The sequence below is a fragment of the Haliotis rubra genome, unplaced genomic scaffold (genome assembly GCF_003918875.1).
Source record: "Haliotis rubra isolate DU_JTF1 unplaced genomic scaffold, ASM391887v1 Scf218, whole genome shotgun sequence".
Lineage (NCBI taxonomy): Eukaryota > Metazoa > Mollusca > Gastropoda > Lepetellida > Haliotidae > Haliotis > Haliotis rubra.
In genome coordinates, this window is record NW_025766203.1 from 354016 (window position 1) to 375183 (window position 21168).

At 39.6% G+C, this 21168-nt stretch overlaps 1 protein-coding gene across 1 annotated transcript in view; it reads left to right on the forward strand.

Annotated features, from left to right (window-relative positions):
- Window positions 1-11030, forward strand: part of LOC124277083 (von Willebrand factor D and EGF domain-containing protein-like) — a 54360-nt gene extending 43330 nt beyond the window's left edge. Inside the window, exons 12-21 of the mRNA XM_046712734.1 lie at window positions 2006-2203; window positions 2450-2697; window positions 3074-3347; window positions 3727-3882; window positions 5327-5510; window positions 7044-7231; window positions 7779-8033; window positions 8247-8361; window positions 8978-9109; window positions 10453-11030. Of these exons, the coding sequence (XP_046568690.1) occupies window positions 2006-2203; window positions 2450-2697; window positions 3074-3347; window positions 3727-3882; window positions 5327-5510; window positions 7044-7231; window positions 7779-8033; window positions 8247-8361; window positions 8978-9109; window positions 10453-10490 (1788 nt within the window). The 3' untranslated portion in view covers window positions 10491-11030. The remainder of the gene's footprint in view (window positions 1-2005; window positions 2204-2449; window positions 2698-3073; window positions 3348-3726; window positions 3883-5326; window positions 5511-7043; window positions 7232-7778; window positions 8034-8246; window positions 8362-8977; window positions 9110-10452) is intronic.
- The last annotated feature ends 10138 nt before the right edge of the window (window positions 11031-21168 follow it).

A 21168-nucleotide genomic window follows, 5' to 3' on the forward strand; every position in this document is an offset into this window, starting at 1 on the left:
CGGCATGGTTCTCACGCTTGAGTTGGTCGTTAATGAAATCGAGTCTCTGCATACGTTTCTTCGCATACTCGGTTTGCGCGGACTGCAGTTGCTCCACAGCTATATCGTGTCGTTTTCGTTCCACTTCTACCTCGGCTACGTTCAACTCCCGTAGTTTCGAGAAGAGGTAATTACTACCGGAAAATGCCAGGGCGTTGACTACAGACCCGCCGATCATTATAGCAATCGTAGCCATCCTATATACACCTATATTTACTTCAAAATATTTCCTGGTATGATCCCTTGTATTACAAGGATGTCCTTGGTGGCCATCACCATACCCAGGTTCATGATGAGCATGCCCATTTCTTGCAGGTCGAAATCGAGCTTGATAGTCGGTTGTTTGAGGACCATCTTGGTCAGACGAGCGTATGCTATGGCTAGGCCGGCAACCACGGTGGCGTGGTATGCTTCGTTAACGAACGTTTTCCCCTCAGACATATCCCCTCGGATATCAGTTGTTCAAGCAGTTCGTTGCACTCCATCTTATAATATAGCAAACTATTTTTAATTTTAATGATGTAATACCTGATACACACGAAACACAGTGAGATGAAGGTTAGGTTGCACACGATGAGGATCTCAGAAGTCGACATTACATATACTTCACTGAGATTAACATAACTGAGTAACCGAGGAAGCCATACCCCACGACACGATGGTGTCACGTGACCACCCAGTATTGGCTCGCGGTCATAGTGACCAAGGAAGTCATACATGACACGATAGGGCCACGTAGCCAGGTAGTACCATAATGACCAGTAAATTTAGGACACAAATGAAAAGTGGTCGGTGAAATGGATGGTAGAAGAAAGGGTCCTACAAAGGGTTTACTGGTTAAAAAGAAGCTTGGCTTCACTGAATAAAAAGAAGCTTATGTGCAGACTTGATCTCGTACCCCCATTGCATATACTACTTTATTATCCTTTTTGACAGAGTTTTTAAAAGCACTCATTTATTTCAACGAAAACAAACTCCGTTTCTGGAGTTATTGCTGGATTATTGTTTGGACAATTTAAAGGATTCATTAAATTTGAAAGCATGTGCATTTTGTTTCTATACGACTAAAACAAATGGCGCTAAAGCCATACGCAGGCAAGACGGACTAAGTCATACGCAGGCAAGAAGTCATGTGCAGACAGGGCAGAAATATGAGAAATATCGCTTTCTCGCTCTTTCGCTTTCTCACTTTATCGCTTTCTCGCTTTCTTGCCTTCTCGCTCAAATGCTTTCTCGCTCAAATGCTTTGTCACTCTATCACTTTCTCTCTATCGCTTTCTCGCCCTCTTACATCGCTTTCTCGCCTTCTTATATTGCTTTCTCGCTCTATCGCTTTCTTGCTTAATTGCTTTCTTGCTCTATCGCTTTCTCGTGTGATGATATCGCTTTCTCGTCTCATGCTATCGCTTTCTCATCTCGCGTTATTGCTTTCTCGTCTCGCGTTGTCGCTTTCTCGTCTCATGCTATCGCTTTCTCGTCTTGTGTTATCGCTTTCTCGTCACGTAATATCACTTTCTCGTCTCGTGATATCGCTCTCTCGCTTTCTCGCCCCAGAATTTTAAGGCTAGAAAGCGATGGCCCTAATCAGCCACTATAGGAAAGAGGGTGAAATACGATTCTGTAATATATCAATCACCCGTTTGGCCCTACCGCACATGTACAATGCCTCATATCATTAATAGGTATATGCTAAAAAACAATCATCTGTTCTCCTCATAGTGTATTGTTTGCTGTTGTAATAAAAAAAGAAGATCTAAACCACAAAAAAAACCTTTTTATAATTTTAAATTAAATTATATGTTCTCCATTTAAAGCTTTCAGCAGATATGATTTATGACTGTTCACAGGGCTTCCTCGCTTCTTCTGCATATTATCTACCTATGAAATACGTATCTACCTACGTATTTAACATTATGTTTATAAGGGATGATGTACTCATTAGTCTGTGTTGACTGTGTCGCAATAGGTTCAAATAAAGACAGCAAATTGCGGATACGGTTCCAACAATGCGTGGTGTAATTGTGGAGTTGCTGTACGAGCTGGCAGGACAGTGTTTGAGTTCAACAGGTGCAAGGGACAGTCCAGTATCTGGACAATAGAATACACACTTTGTGAAGACAACGGAGATGTACTTCAGGTCAAGAAGAAGGGAAGCAATTATGAGGTAATTAATGCTTGTTTATTTGTATCTTATGCTATGTCCTTTGTGTCACCTGATGTCATATCCACAGTCGATGACCAGTATGTCATCATGGGCAATTCGTACCAAAAGAATTATATTAATAAAATTCATATTACCCCCTACTTACAACAACCAAAACGCTCAAATACATCCCCTTCCCTCATCCATAAAAACGCCCAATGAATTACTGTCAATTAGAGGCGATGCCACCATCTTTCTCTTCCACAGGTGTATTTGCCGACTGGAGGGAGAGTAAACGTTAATGTGTACAAAATCCACCTCAATGTTTACATCTACCCGTCAGTCCAAGACGAGAATCACAGTCGTGGTCTGTGTGGGACACTGACTGGAAACTGCAAGGACGACTTTGTCCTCAGGAACGGCGCCTACTCCACAGATGACACGGCAACGGGTGACTGCGACACTGCATACAACAACTGGAAGAATCTTCTTACTACATTCTCGAAGTCATGGAAGTGAGACTTTTATTCGATGTATCTGGTGATTATTGTTGTAAGCCACGGTTGGCATTATCTGAGTTGCATCACGGCCACTGTACACAGTTGAATCTGGAACTATACTCCAAGCTTAACAACATGACCATCAAACAACTGCGTCAGGGAACGAATGCACAGTATATTTATCATGTAACACATTGTACTTTATCAAGTATCAATCATCCTGATCATTTTCCTTACAAACATAAGACTCTTGGTGTACTTCACATGAAACCAACTATAGTTATTTGTATACAATAATACACAGTTGATTTTATTGATATATCATGACATTACTGCAAATTGAATATTTCTCCGGAATTCTGTCAACGTTTATGTACATCTTGTGCTGCAGGGTTGATGATAGAGATGACCTGTTTGATCCGGACGTTCATGCGTCGCTGTCAGCCTGGCCCCAGACAAACCTCTATTGTTCCTGTTCCCAGGATCCTAACTCTCAGAGTAGTAGAAGATTAACTGAGGCAGTAAATTGCACAGCAGCCATTCATAAGGTGTGTAACATTCTCCCGGGCTTCAAAGACGTGTATCCGACTTCGTGCACAATTACCAAAAGACGGAGGAGAAGATCTGCAGGTGTCCGTTTGGACTCACCCAAGAGACTACGACGGGTAGGAAAAACATATTTAAACATATGTTTCTTCTATTTGTTATATTATTGTAACTGTAACGAAACAGTCGTTGTCATGACATTTATGGTATTCTTATTATGACTGCGTTGGAAGCCCTGGACCTCGTGCGTTTTGTCTTTGAATATATTTTGGCTACGTTCGATAGTTTTGACACACTTTTGTTATTACTCAAGTCATAAAATTCCAACTGAAAACGTTGTATGTTACATGTTCTCTGCAAAACAACAAATGTTATTGGCAGAGTTTGTAAAATGACCCAAATAAAAGTATTTAAAAATTAGAAATTAGGAAACAAAACGACATCAGAATCAAATTTTGAATTATATTACCAAATCTTGCGACTATATGTTTTGCGCAGCAGGCTGCGAATGTGTGGACAGACGGGTGGACAGAGGTAAAAGCCAGGACATTCTGTGAGAACATATTCCAGGATTCACGATCAGTGCAAACGTGCAAGAACGTAAGTGGCGTTGGCATCGGCGGAAGCATCGACAACTGTGTCCTGGACATTCAGGTACATGTATTACATATAGAAGTACATTATAAGCTTTTCACTGGTCACCAGATGTTCCCTGAGGCCGAAGGTCGAGTGGAACATAATCAAACATCGAGGGTACATCAACCCTTGGGCCCAGAGGGACCAGTGAACAACGTGTTTATCTTACCAAACACCTCAATGTTAATTTTGAATTGTTTGAGGCACGGGTACAAAACTTTTTGTAGCCATCGCTAGATTTTGCAGACGACAAGAAAAACAGATTTAGAGTTACCTCCCTTCCATCGATTTGCATTCGCAAAACATCGGTAATTTCCGTACATCATAGGTGATTCAATGTTATTCGAGTTAAAGAATTACTACCACGAAGTACCACATTTCCATCGTGGTGCATACAAATGCTTGTAAGCGGGGTACATTGAAAATAATAGAAGAGCGCATAGCCAATCAGAAAACGACATTTATGTGTGAGGTAAGATAAATTCGTTATTGCCCAAAGAAGTAGACATTCGTGTGTTGCACATAGGGTTAGGCATCCGCGTGTTGCACATAGAGGTGGGCATTCGTGTGTTGTACATAGAGGTGGGCATTCGCGTGTTGCACATAGAGGTGGACATTCGTGTGTTGCACATAGAGGTGGGCATTCGCGTGTTGCACATAGAGAAGGGCATTCGTGTGTTGCACAGATAGATGGGCATTCGTGTATTGCACATAGAGATGGGCATTCGTGTATTGCACATAGAGGTGGGCATTCGTGTGTTGAGCATAGAGGTGGGCATTCGTGTGTTGCACATAGAGGTGGGCATTCGTGTGTTGCACATAGAGGTGGGCATTCGTGTGTTGCACATAGAGGTGGGCATTCGTGTGTTGCACATAGAGGTTGGCATTCGTGTGTTGCACATAGAGGTTGGCATTCGTGTGTTGCACAGAGAGATGGGCATTCGTGTATTGCACATAGAGAAGGGCATTCGTGTGTTGCACATAGAGGTGGGCATCCATGTGTTGCACATAGAGATGCAAAGGCTGAGGCTGGTTATCGAGGGTAAGAATGATCTCCGCACAGTTGTATTTTTGCAACTTGAGATGTAATGTTATATGAGAGGCGAGACTTAGCTCCCCTTGTATACCTGAGGAAAAGACACCAGAAGATTTTCCAGCTCCCTTGGTGATAATAGAGATCATCTTTATTTCCTCCAAAATTGAAGATACATATGCATGAGTTAGCAGATATTACATTATACAAAGTACAACTGTATGAAAGTTATACAATACAAAAACATTTGAAGATATGTATATATAGGGGATGTGAATCTAGTAACGTGTAGAAAAACCGTTTCCATTCATGAATAGCTTTACTTGTGATTTTCATACATTGAATCCGTAGATCAGTATCAAGATCTCTACGGGGGCTCGTCCAAGAGAAGAGATTAACATTGATATCATGTTTGATTTTCTTTCGAAGTTGACAGGCACCTCGGATTTTTTTCGTTTTTCTATCGACACGGTGAGAGACAAATGTCTGCACGAGGTGTTGGTTGATCCTGAACTCCAGGTAAAGAATGGGACGATGAACGTGTCTGTCTATGATAATGTTGTGGCTGAGGCTTGTCTGAACGACTGCAGTGGCAAAGGAACATGTACAAATGGTAAGCACCTAGAATTATAAATAACATATTTGGAAAATAATTATTGTTTCTTTTGAAATTTCGAAAAATGAAATATTTGGTGTAGTGTTCACAATTTCAGTAACTGAATATTTAACATCAGCAATTCTAGAAAGGACATAATGCTCATGAACATGAATAACTCATCTTTGTTTCACATCCCCATGGTCCCTAGTATGGTGATCTACCTTCAGTTGTTGGCAATCTATAGTCTGTTTTTATCTTGTGTCGTCTTGTATAGTTAAAATGTTTTAAATTTAATGACTAGTTTTTAACTTTACATCTGTGATAAACTAGTTGTTTTACTGTCCTTCGTCGACAGGTTTTCATAATTTACTTATGATTATTATAAATATATAACTTGATATAGTCACGATATGGTTGAAATACTGCCGATGTGACTTAAAATTTTAACTCACTCACTCACTTTGTTTCACAACAGAGATCACACGAAGCTCTTCAATCACTTGATCGATCTTACAAATAATTATTTTCAAGAAACAAAACAAAACCCTAGTAAACCAAACTTCTGGAGAAACATGTCACTGTTCGGGTCACTGAGAGAGAATATAGATTCTTATTCTGAAAAACATGTCTTTGTGCATCTCAGCCATTGTCATTTGCCAGCTAACGTCATGACACAACGTTGTCACAACGTTAGTATTACGTCGTTTTATAACGTTATGTCAGAACGTATAGCTTGTTCAGCTTGAGCTACTCTACATATGCATGACCCGGGAGGTCAAATGGCACAATCGGTAGGTCGAGTTAACTTCATTAAATAGGGGAGTAGGGAATGTTATTAATGTTGCGTTCGTGCGAAACATGCATACATTAAACCACCTGTAGCTTCTTTTTTAACGAAAGGTAGGACATTGCGGACGATTTCTCGACACTGTGATGTCAAACGGCAACGTTGTCTCGGCTGTTCGGACACGTTGACAGTCAAGTGACAAAGGTGCACCCCTTCACAATAATAGACCAAACCAGTTGTGACACGGTCACGCAATGCATTAGTATTCACTTGATCAGGTCAAGCTGAACAAGCTGTAATAACAACGTTGCAAATTTACGTTGAGGAAACGTTAAGCTTTGGGCTCCTCACAACGTTACGACAACATTTCTTATAACTTGGTGTCAAAGTGTTTTCTGTGAAACGTTTCACTTTGAGATTCTTTCTTCACTATTCAGGAACAGCTTCAGAAAACACCCGACCAAAACAACATGCAAATTGACGAATAAACATTGAAGTGAATTTCTGCTTTGTTTCATATGTACTGTTCACTATTGGGAAAACTATTCCCTAGTTAAATAGAATGTTAAGTCAACGTAAACTGCGTTAGCATTAAATGGTATATCCTTGTGGCGACGTAGAAATGACGTATCACAACGTCAGGCCACAACGTTGTGACAAGGTAAATGGGAGTCCACAGAATAACATTGTAACAACGAAAGCATCATGTCGTGACAACGTGAAATTGTTTGCTGAATTTACGTCCACTACAATGTTAACAGGTGACTGTGTATGCCAAACCAACTATGGCGGCTCAGACTGTTCTGTTGACCTTACAACACCCCCACGGCTATCTGAAACAGAAACTGTTGTCGAATGTGACACATCACGTGATGCATGTGACGTTGTGTCCGTGAGAGGCGAGACGTTTGTGGATGGTGTATCAACATGTTTGGTTGACGAGATCAGGGTAAATATGTTCGTATGATAGGTTTATACACGGCATTCGTTTTTAATCTTCTTGAAGGTACTCCAAGCGCTGACGATACACCCTCACCATGAAAAATATACTGTGGCTTTTTAAAAGTTGTGAGTGGTGATTACAAGTTACGATTTCACTGTGACAAAAATTTGTTTTGGAAGTATGTTTAATTCTGTAACTCTATAAGTATATTACTTGCTATAGTCCGTTTGGCTCAAAAGAGGACCGATGAATTGCCAGCTGACTCGAAAACTAATAAACATAAAATACTCAATAAAACGCTGATCATTATCAAAACATCATACCAACTCTGTGATTTTTTTGCAGAATTTTTGTCCTAAAAATATAAAAGTTGTTTAACAATCTATCATTAAAATATTGACACAGTTCACTCTTTGTTACGAGGGAGGAGTGCAGAGACAGGGACAGCCAGGTGTACGAGAAAGGATGGAAACGGCATAGGACATGTTAATGAATGAATAACTTTGTCCGCACTTTTGCTTGTGCTTCTTTAATAACACAACAATCTCTTCAGGCTAGAAAATCAGGACAAGAAAGCGTTGTATCGGCAGTTCGCATGGCAACCGTGGTCAGTATCAGCCATGTTCAGTGCAAAGTCGTTGCCAGTGACAGCACCGGAAGTGAGGACATGGACTATGTGCGTGCCTACCGGATTTCGATTGCCAACAGTGCTGGTAACTATGGTGACAGTGTTGGCCTGATTGTGTTTAATAGTACGTGTATCCGAGCGGATGGTGGCCTGGAAGCAAAGTTCAACTGGACAGTGAAGGTATATCAAAATGAATTAGAATTTAATATAGTTAAGTCAACAAACAAGTAACACTTTGGATGATTAATGAAGGATACCTTTAAACACAGAGAACCTTTTAAAAAAACATTTTAAAAAACACACAGTTAATCTTTTACTCCAGTTATGCATAGCCTGATTTGATTATTTCTGGATTTGAGTAGTATAGTCATGTAGCTTCCTGTTCCACTCCAGGGTCCCTACTGTCTGGACAATGGGGTCTGTGTGCCTCACGGAGCGACACAACCTGGAAACAACTGTCTGGTGTGTGACGTGTCCGGCAACAAGCGCACATGGAAAACAGGATCAGGTAAAATGATGTACCCAGTCACATTAGATGTAAACTGGAGTGAAAACGTCATATATGGTTGATATCTTCATCTCTTTAAAACGGTTAACCCCCGACAAAAAAATCTCATAAGACTTTTTTTTCTAGAAATATGACTGTCCTTCACGTGTCGTCCATGAATGAATGAATGAATGAATGAATGAATGAATGTCTTTATTTCCTCCAGAGTTGAATCCGAAGATCATACAAAGGCAATACCTTATTTACAATAATCTCTTGCATTAAACAAAATGAAACAACATTTGCAGCAAAATGGAAGCACATATTGGACTGCTCATTAATAGATAATTTACAATGTACAATTTGTGTGCAGTAGGGAGATTCTGTTTAGTAAATGTACATCAGATGTTTCTTCAGATTCCATACAAAGTGAGAATTTTAAAGCTTTGCAAAGACATTGGATATTGTAATTGCAATCAATCAACTTTTTAGCAACTGTTTTACAATCTTCGTAGCTTTTGCTCGATCTTACCGCACACTGTAATGGTGGTTATTGAATGGGTATTGTTATTATGGTTACCTGGTGGGAATACTTACTCATCCATTCTGCGAATATGTGTGGCAATGTATGTTTCAGAGTCGAGATGCCAGGGTGAGAAGGGACAGCTTCTTCTTATAACTGTAGCTGCGTCTGTCGGGGGAGTCGTCCTCCTCATCATCATCATCGTTGTTGCTGCAGTCTGTGCATGCAAACGGAGCAAAAGGGAGGGTAAGTGAAAGACTATACCACATAAACCTCTGTAGTGCATGGGATGAAGGAAGTAACAATTTACCTTTTGCTCTCACAATATCAGGTTTACTATGGACTACATAACGTTAAAAACTACTTAAATGAGAAATAGAATCCCATACTCGTGTTTCTTGACACAAGTTTCAAAGGTTGAAACGTTTAGCAATAAATTGACATCAAAAGTCACCCAGGAGAGATTTTCGACCTGCTCGCAAACAGAGAAACCCGTTTTGCTTTCATAATACCAGCCACGCCATGAACTACTGTTAAGCTGCATTAAACTTATCGAAAGACACTGTGTGTTAACCCCAACGTCAGTTAGCTCATATCAGCTGTATGAGTGGGTGTATCCCATCATAGGTCTGTTCATCAGCCCAGGCAAGGTCTGGGTTAGAATTGATCTTCAGTAACCCATGCTTAGTAGAGACTAACGGGATCGGGTGGTCAGGCTCGCTGGCTTGGTTGACACATGTCATCGTATCCCAGTTGCGTAGATCGATGCTCATGCTGTTGGTCACTGGATTGTCTGGTTCAGACTCGATTGTTGACAGACTGCCGCCATATAGCTGTGATATTGCTGAATGCGGAGTACAGCTAAACTCACTTACTTTCTCATCAGCCAAAAAACTTCTTCGTTACCTAGGAGACCAACAAATCAGAAACAGCTTTGTCTTCATGATACAAGCAAAACACTAACAGGAACTCACAAAGTCCGACCGAATTCTGAAATGCATTCAAAGTAGTGGCATGGCTGTGCTGGCACCCGTGAAGAGACACCTCCTCGTGGTGGGTGCTGGGTAACGCTAAGCGCTCTGCAACTCCCCGTTGTGGACCCGGGGGTATATTTGGTCCACCAACCCGTTTGCCGTGGGTGGAGGATGGGAGTCTGGTGGTTGAGGGCACTGGTTCCAGGAACAGTGTTCCTCTGTCCAACACACCACTTCGCCCCTTACTTCACCTAGACGGGTGGTAGAACTGGCCTTGTTATATCAATCGGCTGGTCACGCCATGCCCTGTGCTACGTCTATGTACTATTGTAGTGGCATGGCTGTGCTACCTTTACGTAGTACAGAGCTGTAGCATTACCATATACGAATGTACTACACCTGTGAATGTATGCTGTGTTTGACATAACACATGACGTCTCTGAATTCTTCACAACTTGTATTTTTTCACTATGTTTGCCCTTATAGTAGGACGTTATATATATCATTGAGAAATCAGGTGCTCTTTTCTGAGAATAAGATTGTATTCATAGTGACAACTGAAATAACATCACATTTTACAGTAATTATGTCGACCACCATTTCCTTCTGTTGCAGGGAAGAATTTCTTTCCAATGAGTAAAGTCTCCTCATAAAAATCACAACGAACGAACTACAATGCAACCTGAACTCGACCAATCAGAAATGCCATTCAAGGTTTGGTTTTATGATGGTGTCAGTAATAAACATGCCTTTTGTACATCATTTCACAGAAAGTCAGTAGAGCGTTGTACTTGAAAGCAGATCAATGCTGAGATATTTAAATCTTGAATTGTATTTAAATGTTACAGCATGAAAATATGTTTGCATTATATATTCAAGGTTCCTTCTTGAGTATCTCAAATAATATTTAACATGGAACAACTGTGTGTCTTATCTGTCAAACTTCAATGGAGGGTGAACTTTATATTCTGCTTGTTTATACTGATATGCGTGTAGCACATAACCCATATCTAGAGATCATCTCTGTTAACCTCAAAGGTTAACTATTCTTAGATCAGCGGTGTTAGTTCACCATGCGATTTGTGGCGCGACAATATGTGTAATCTCACCACCACAGACGTCTTGTATGCAACACACCTTTTGTACTTTTGCCCTTTTTATGTTTTATAATAAATAAAAAACTTTGACCGTGATCTTGAAATCTATTGTGCTTGAAAGTGAGACTATCCAGTAGTGGATGGTTTGTTAACGTGTATCTGTCAAAGGTGTTCATTAAGTTTATATGCCTGTTTATAAAACAAGGGCGACTCCCAAATGCCTGAAAACTGCAGACCAATCACTCTTCTGAGCTGTCTAGTCTATCTGTTTACTTCTATTCTAAATATTCGTTTATAAAAATTCGTCGCATAAAATTTCTTGCTTACGCATTTCAGGGAGGATTTAGAAAAGCATATTCCACTTACGATCATAGTTTCATGTTACATGGATAAGCAGAGCTTTTAAAAGCAAAGAGACAGACTTTGTTGATTTTCCAAAAAACTTTTGATACGGTCTGGCGTTTAGAACTTTGACGGAAGCTATTACAATATGATGTAACTGGAAAATGTTTGACGGTCATTTATATAACATGAACACAATAGAAACAGAAAATCAGGTGTTTCAAGGTATAGTATTCACACAAGTTTTCCCCATGTAAAACTGGTGTTAGACTAGGAGAACATTTGTCTCCCCTGCTGTTTGCCATGTTCTTAAATAATTTAGAAAATACCCTTTTGTATGATATTATGTATTTGCGTTCAACTAAAGACAAGTGAATTTTATGATAAACTTATCATTACGTTATTTTTGCTATCGTATGCAGGCTATGCAGTCCTCTTGGCTACAAATATGCAGCATTTGTAAAATATGTTAGTAGTTACTTTTGAAAATGAATCTGCCAGCAAATGTTTCGCGTTTATTGCTAAAATTCATAACCACCAACCATAATCTGGCCAGTGGAAAAAAAATACCAATAACTGAAAGAAATTGCCCACTTTCCAAATCAACTGATTTTGGTGATGAACTTCATTGCTTATTTACCTGTCCAGTTTTGGTAAATGAAAACAGCAGCTAATTCACAAACGTATTGACACTACATCAAACTTCTTTAAAGGTCACATAAACCCTAGGGGGTACAAATACATAAATCACTAACTGGCATCGTTATAAATGAAACCCCGTCATTAAAACTACTCATTTCGACCTTTAATTGACTTAAATCGACCTTTTTGACAACAGTGCACAATTCTCACCCGCGAACGAAATTTCAACCAATCAGAGCGGCGCGTCTCTGTGACGTCATATGAGGAATAGCTTTGAGGGCCGATGCAGAATTCATCTACATTTTAGGGGGTAAATTATCTTGTTTACAGGCTTGTATAAACCTGAAATCGTGATATTTGTTGTGGAAAATGAAAGCTATATGTTCTCACAATCTACTGTCATTTAATTTTGTCTCCTGCTTTGCCTAGTTTCCGAGTTACAACTTGTTTTCATAGACGATTCTGTCAAAATCGCTTGGTGTCGTTAGGCCCTATTTGTATAATGACTGATCTAAATTGATCCCATTTCTGTGTTTTTTTACCTCGATATTTAATCATGTCATGTAAAAGTCTGCTTGTATTCTCAAAACAGTGTCGGCCCATAAGTTTTCACATGCAATACAGCAATTAATACTCCCTTGTTGTAACCCGTGTTAGGTGGTATAAACCTACACATGTTATTTGTCATCATTCACTTGATGGTCAGTTAATGAATTTATAACAGGTATAATTAGTGGTAACACACTTAGATTACCCGACAAAGGTTCCCATTTGGCATTTCTTGTGTCTGGAGTAAATATTCAACATTATAAACATCGATCAAAGGATTAACCGATAACACGCTGATTGATTAATTACTTTTATCTTACACAGCGGAATTGTCAAAAGGTAGTGTTTATGTATGTAGATTTACTAATCTATACTGAATACACTCTGTCGTGTCGGTGTCTGCGTAAAAACAACGTGCTCCGTTCAAAGGATTAACCGGCAATACATTGATTGATTGCCCATTATTGGCTAAGTAAATTACTGTTTTTAAAGAAAGGCGGACATTATGCAATTAGTTGCCAGGTGTGCTATCTTGGGTGACCAATGAGACTATACACCAATACCTGAAAAGATTGATCACTTTTTCGTATATTTTAAACTGTTAAAAGACACATCATTTGGAACAGTTTTGTGGATATTGATGGATACATTCCTCGAACAAAGTAATGGCCTGATATTGTTCCTATAACTTTAATCTGTTTTAATTTTAATATTTGCATTTTGTTTTTATTCATTTATCGTAGCATTCAACAGAATCATTGTTTTCGCCGTGAAGTGTAAAGAGACAGACAACATTCACTAGGGTGTGTGTGCGAATTATGATTCACATTGGCAAACTATAAAATGTCTAGCTATTACAGTTCTGTTATAAATTCACTATAAGTATCAGCAGATCATCTGCTTTTTATTTAGTTTCAAATTGCATACGAGTATGATCACAAACTAATTAGGATTATAAGACCAAATATAAAGACGCACATTGACTAGTATCTACATACTGGTGAGTGGACATTAACCATGTGAATGTAGCAAGAAATTTATCGCGCAGTATTGTAACTTCGACCCCCACCTCGCTTCCGTTATGTTATTTATAAGTTGTGTCATGCAAAATCCGTTTGGTTATGATTCCAATACATATTTAACTACGAGTAGAAAGTAGTTTTGATTTTCTAACTTGATGAAAACAAACTATAATCTCATTAATTCTAACAGACTTTACGATTTTCAAAATTGGCGGCTCCCTGTCGGGAACATCCGCCAGTCTGAGGATAAATGCTATTTAGATTTGTTTTCACCGAGTTACAAAATCAAAACTACTTTCTACTGGTAGTAAAATATTTATTTTATTGATGGCCAATAGGATTTTGCATGACATAGCGTATACCATAACAATTTCTCTCCTGGCAGCGAGGTGGGTGTCAATATAATACTACTTACAATATTATTGTTACTTCGACCACAACCTCACTTCCGAGGAAGAAATCGTTATGTTACAAGTTGTGTCGTGGAAAATCTTTATGGTCATCAATCATATACATATTTTACTACAACTAGTAAGTAGTTTTGATTCTTTAACTTCCGTGAAGCGATCTGAACACAAGTAAGATATCGTTTCAGGCTTCCACAACGCTCACTTCGCACTCACAAACATAACCCATTTAGCACGAACTGCGGGGTCCTGTGGAAATCTGTGCATGGTGACACCGTCGCCCGACCCCTAGGAGCAATTGACGACAAAGCAACGATTCGACATGTCGTCGTTGATGTCGAGAAATCATCAAAATGATGAGCATGCTACACACTTTCTATACAACTAACTGAAAATCGTTCCTCATATGACGTCACTGCAGTGCTCTGGCGACAGAGTAACGTAACCTGTCTGTGGTTTCGTTGGCGGGCGAGAGAGAAGCAGGCGACTTTTTGGCCACTTTTAATCGCTCGGTATTAATTAACCACAAGTTTTTAAAGAATAAATTTGGTGTTCCGCATAAGACTAACCACAAATCTTTCATATGTAATGGTTAAAAGAGTAACAAAAAACAAAGTTTAGTGGTTCTTTAAAATTAACTTACTTTTTAATAGTCGAAAACTATGAACTCTACGAAACATTTCCAAAATGTGAAAAGCTATTATGGTACAGTCGAACACAAACAACATGTTTCATAATATAATATTGTACTCTGATATCTGGTATCTCTGCTCGGAGACGTTTTTAATGCGTACTGCATACCGAAAGAAGGGGGAGATCTGCAGGTGTCTGTTCGTATCACCCAAGAGGTTTCGTCGGGTGATACCCCCTACATAATCAAGTGGTCATTTTACTTTCGATGTATTTTTAACTTAAACAATATTTTGTTGTCATGATATCTATGTTTTTGTCTGTATGACTACTTTTGCAGCTCTGGACTTTATGTTTCTACTCTTTAAATATATTTCAGCTAGAAATAAATCACGAAAACGTTTAGCAGTAATTCACACTTTTGTTATAACTCAAACACGACCCGTGAAGATCCGGGTTAGAATTGATCTTCAGTAACCCATGCTTGTCGTAAGCGGCGACTAACAGCATCGGGCGGTCAGGCTCGCTGACATGGTTGACACATGTCATCGTATTCCAATTGAGTAGATCGATGCTCATGCTGTTGATCACTGGATTGTCTGGTCCAGACTCGATTATTTACAGACCGCCGCCATATAGCTATAATATTGCCTCCTCACTCACTCACTACTCAAACAGAAAAAAGCTCTAACAAGAACGCTGCACATTACAGTTCTATTAGCAAAACCATCAAATGATATTTGGTCAGTTTGTATTATGGCATTGATTCCACTTGGAACTTAGAAGATTAAGCAATATGATAAAATATATGTGTAAAACATTATTGTATTACCAAATCGTGTTACTACATGTTCTGCGCAGGAAGCTGTGAATGTGTGGACAAACGGATGGACAGAAGTAGAAACCAAGACATTCTATAAGAAGTTATTCCAGGAATCGCAATCAGGACAAGCGTGCAAGAACGTAACTGGCGTTGGCGTTAGTGTTGGCGTTGGCGTTGGCAACTGTGTTGGACATTCAGGAATAGCACAGAGAAAGAGACATCCGTCTTATGCACAAAAAGTAGTCATTACGGCATTGAACATTCATGTATTGCACGGAGAAGCAGGCATCCGTCTATTGCGCAGATATTGTAAACGTTAGGGCATTGAACACACAAGTAGACATTCAGGTATGGCACTTAGAAGTTGACATTAGGGCATTGAACATATATACATAGACATTAGGGAACTTAGAACTCGACATGCATGTATTGACCACATAATTATCAGATATTACACATTAAATAGGCACAGGTATTTCACATAGCAGTACACGTTCAGGCGTTGAAATTGAGGTTGTGCAATGAGATATTGCACATAGAATTTGACATTCGTGTATTGCACGCATAGTAAGGCAATGAGGTATTTCAAATACATGTATAAGTAGGCATTCGGGTATTTAACATAGATTTCGACATTATATCAGTGTTGTAACTTTATAAGAAATCAAAGTATGTGAGTTTAAGCAAATCAACTAATTATTGGTTTGTGTGAATATGAACACATTTCCGTCTATATACCGTCAGGGATTCCACCTGTAACATATGGGTGAGTGAGGGTCGTTAGCATTTAACGTCACATAGGCATTATTTCAGCTATATCGTGACTACAAAAGCGAAAACCGTGAACATAAATAAACGCCAACTGCAACAAATACATGTCAGTAAAAAAACAGTATAATGACTAGACTATCACAGAATTTGTCTTAACACTAGTACGTAAGTATAAAAATATATTTCTCTAAACAACAATACAATATAAAAACGGGCTACAGGCTGCCAGCAACTGAAGGCAGATCACCATGTATGGGGACTTACTGTACGCTTCCGACCTGCATGGATCCAAGCTACATCCACATCACCCTGTCAGTCACTGGCGATAGTTGGTGAGTTTAGCCAGAAATTAAAAAGGCGAATATACCACGTTTAAAAGGGCGGTGTGCGTAAACATACTTCGAATGATGTGGAACTTACGTACCTTCTTAGGGGAACACTTATTTTACGTTACTTCAATCACCTGACCGCCTCCATGCTGTAGTGGTTAGAGCGTCCACCCGGAGTGCGGAAGGTCGCGGGTTCGATATTCTCAAGCTCGACGTTAAACCCAATTCCACCACCACCACTTCAATCACCTCGAGGGTAAAGCCACTAACAATCAGGAGGACAAAGTTATCAATATTTCCTGCAATGGCAAAATACTCTTCATGAATATGTCTATTAGTTATGATTATGTCAAATGTTTGGTGTGTATATGGCAAAGTGGAAGGAGAGAATTGAACGGTTTTTAAGTTCTGCTCCGGAAAAAAGCACAACCACCATATTCAATCGACGTCAAACTTGTTGGCAGGGAAACACACAAAAATGTATTTTATTCCGAATTTCAAAACTACCAAAAGTCACCAGTACACCACCAGACCAATCTATGTGCCAAGTTTGGTGAAGAAATATTGAACGGTTTTCAAGTTCTGCTCCGGAAAAGAGCACTACCACCAATTTCAGTCAAAGTCAAACTTGTTGCCATGGAAACGCAAAAATTATTTTATTCAGAAATCCAACACTAACAAGAGGCACCTTTACACCACCAGATCTATCTATGTGCCAAGTTTGGTAAAGAAATAGTGAATGGTTTTGCTCCGAAAAAGCTGAATGTGCAGATGAACGGACGGAGCGCATTTTAATAGCCTGCGCAAAACGCGTTTCGGGGGATAATTATTAATTATGGCACTACATTGCGGATATCATATGAGTGCCCATGTCATACTATGTTTACGACACAAGTGCCTCAATGTTGGTATTTCCCGAGCGGGAACGAGGGATATACCGATACTTAGGCACGAGTGTCGTAAACATAACTTTACTTTTATGACATGGGCACGAATATAATATTCTGTTTATACCGAAGTTGTCAAATTGAGGAAAATATACCCCAGTCTACTTTCAGACATAAGCTGGGCCCCTTTTCTTGAAAGGATCCCAGCCCTAGGATATCCTAACTTTGATCCTTGGTGTGAAGTAGTTGTAACGACTGTTGAGTGATAAGGCTGTCGGAGTGATCTCCCTTGAATGTATGCCGCGTCTCTCACTGAATAAATAGTCATCGCCCACTTGAGCCTCGTCCATCACATGCCGTCAGAAGAAATTAAAGTTGGAAAGATTAAACCCACCTCTGACATTGAAATTCACAATACTTTCACGTGGACTGGAGCAGACGATGCGACAAAGGTAGCAAAGATTTATGAGAAGTTTGAATGTTATTGTAATCCAAGATCGAATGTTACATATGAAAGACATTTATTCAACACCAGAAACCAAGCGCTGGGTGAGAGTATTGACAATAAGAGTGGATTGGGATTTGAAGTCATACTGGAATTACAGAGAACAGATCACTTTTCAAGATGGACTGTTGTTGAAAGGTGATAGCATCATTGTGCTGGAGAACATGAGGAGAGAAATGCTTAGACACTGTCACAGATTCATCAGAGTCACTTGGGAATGGCGAAATGTTTGAGTAGGGCAAGAGAGGTGTTATACTGGGCAAGTATGAGTGCACAGATTAGGGACATGGTTTCACAGTGTGGTATCTGTTGTCGCTACAGAAAGCAGCAACCGAGAGAGCCGATACTACAACATGAAGTTCCTCCGAGACCTTGGCAGAAACTAGGAACAGACATATTTGAACACAACCAGGAACACTACATTGTGTTGGTAGACTACTACAATGTATTCACAATTCTTTGAATTGCAAAAGTTAGCAGACATGAAAGGTTCTACCACCATAAATGTCATGAAGGAACAGTTTGCACGACATAGGATACCTGACACAGGTATCTCAGATAATGGACCACAGTATGCAAACCATGAATTCAAGAGGTTCACAAAAAACCGTGGATTCGAACACAAGACCTCGTCGCCACAGTACCCACAGAGCAATGGGGTTATCAGAAAGAACAGTGCAGACTGTGAAGAAACTGTTCAAGAAAGCAAAACTGGATGGAAGAGATCCATATCTAGCCTTGCTAGATCTTCAGAATACTCCAGTAGATAATGTTGGAACACCAACACAACTACTTATGGGAAGACGCACAAAGACAACACTACCCATTAAGCCATCACTTCTCAACCCAGGGTTCAACCATAAAGGAGTGAGAGAAGAACTAGGACGGAGACAGACAGAACAAAAGAAGTAATCTGACAGAGGTACAAAGCTGCTGTCAGAACTACAGGAAGGAGAGACAGTAAGAATTAGAGAAGGGTGAGGTGAAATTGGGTTTTACGTCGTGCTTGAGAATATTTCGCTCATATGACGACGTGTATGCGTGTGTATGTGTATGTGCGGCTGCTTGTACTAGCCCAGACTGAAGCTGGTTTTATAGTGCTAGCCCACTGAGATACCATGTCGTAGTGAAGCATGAATACCCCACTCAGACACATTATACTGACTCCAAGCCGACCAGTCGTTGTTGTACCCATTAATGCCGAGCGCCAGGCAGGGACCAACAAGTACCATATTTTAAGGTCTTTTGGTATGACGCGGTCGGGGATCGAACCTGCGACCTTCCGCTCTCCGGGCGGACGCTCTCACCACTACAGAGGCTCGAACAACAGACACAGCCCAACCAAACTGCATCAGGCAAGCGACCATCGTCTTCAACCGGTGAGTGCTCGAGTCATCAAGAAACCTGCCAGATATTCAGACTAACTGTAACATGTATCTAACCATTGTGTTACAGTACTGAACAGTGAGAGTTGAATGATAGGTTCAACCAGTGTATTTTTAAGTGACTTTATCATTTGTCTGTGGGACTTTAACAGACAGTGTGATTTTATAGTTTCAGGATTTTATAACATTTAGTGTTGTGTGAAAGAGAACTTTAAGTTTATTAATTGTTGTTATTTGAAATAGCATCTGATAATATTCACATTAACCTGTCTGATATTTTATTCATTGAAATATTTTGAAATTAAGTAATGATAATTCAGAAAGAAATGTTTTCGACTGGAATTAATAGACAGTTTATTATGTATATAAACTTAAGGGTGAAGTAGTTGTAATGACAGTATCATGAGCCAGGTCGTGTTGACCTAGATAAGGCTGTCGGAGTGATCTCCCTTTAATGTATGCCGCGTCTCTCACTGAATAAATAGTCATCGCCCACGTGAGCCTTATCCATCACACTAGGGTCTAGGATAGGTGTCCTACCTTATTCTCGAAAAGTATCCTAGCGCTAGGATATCCTAACTTAGGGCAAATACTAGGATAGGTTCTGACTTGTCCTAAGTCTATCTTAGTGGAAGTCAATATAGTGTGGTTCTTGTTTGTTCACCAATTCTGACGTTGTCAAACAAAATAACTCGCCTAAATTACATTTGAATTTACAACAGCACACAGTTTTGATGTGTTACGAAGAGTTTTTTGAGTTTATATTAAATAATATAATGAATAGACACACTTGTTGCGATGCACATTTTCTTTAGATCTACAAATGAGATTTGTTTAATTCTTACCTATTCCCCGCCTTTTTAGTCACAACATTGCTCTTTCCAGTCGGGGCGGTGGGGTAGCCTAATGGTTAAAGCGTTGGCTCGTCACGCCGAAGACCCGGGTTCGAATCCCCACATGGGCACAATGTGTGAAGCCCATTTCTGGTGTCCCCCGCCGTGATGTTACTGGAATATTGCTAAAAGCGGCGTAAAACCAAACTGAGTCAGTCAGTCTTTCCAGTCACACTGCCGTGAAATGTCAATGTCCAGGCCAACTTGATAAGGGGAAGTAACTCCTGTTTATTTCCCAGGTGAATTTTTCAGATTGTGAGATGATGCATAATATGAGAGAGTTCAAATGATGATTTTCATTAAAAAAACAAATACAATGAAAATATTGTTTGCACATATCTTTAATATCCTTATTGTTTTTTGGCAGACTTTCTGAAACTCTGAAGTAAAAAAGTTTCGAAACTCTGAAGTAAAAAATGTTATCGCCTTGTCAAAATATGAATTTTCAAAAACTTCAAAACTACTATATAATGTGATGAAATATCGAATAATTTCTTCTAGATCTACAAAGTCCATCAAATGCTGAATATTTTTAAAGGTCTCTGTTACACACGCGCAGAAATGTTTGATTATAGACACGAGATCCACGGAGAAAACTGTAAGATGTCTCACCAAGGTTGTCGCAAACGGCGCAACGTTAATTTGGAATGTTTGTTTTTTACCTAGTCTGTCGTACAGACCCTGAAGCAAATATATCCAAGAAAGTCCACGCAAGTTTAGAAAATGTGGCAAGTCTAGATTTCCTCAGCTCAGGGCTCCTTTTCATTATATATTTTTTTTTACTATGAACTTTTTTTCAATAAAATATGTTCATTTCAGAGACTAGTTGTTAGTCTATTTTTTACCCTGTGAAGAAACATGGTAATTTAAATACTCATAGTATGATGAACATTACCTATCCACAAACGTATCACTGAATTCGTTTTAGAAACGTAGTATATCAGCTGGGTTCTTCGCTGACTGATGCCATGGGGTAGCCTAGTGGTTTAAGCGTTCGCTCGCTCGGGTTCGATTCCCCGCATGGGTACTATGTGTGAATATTGTTGGAA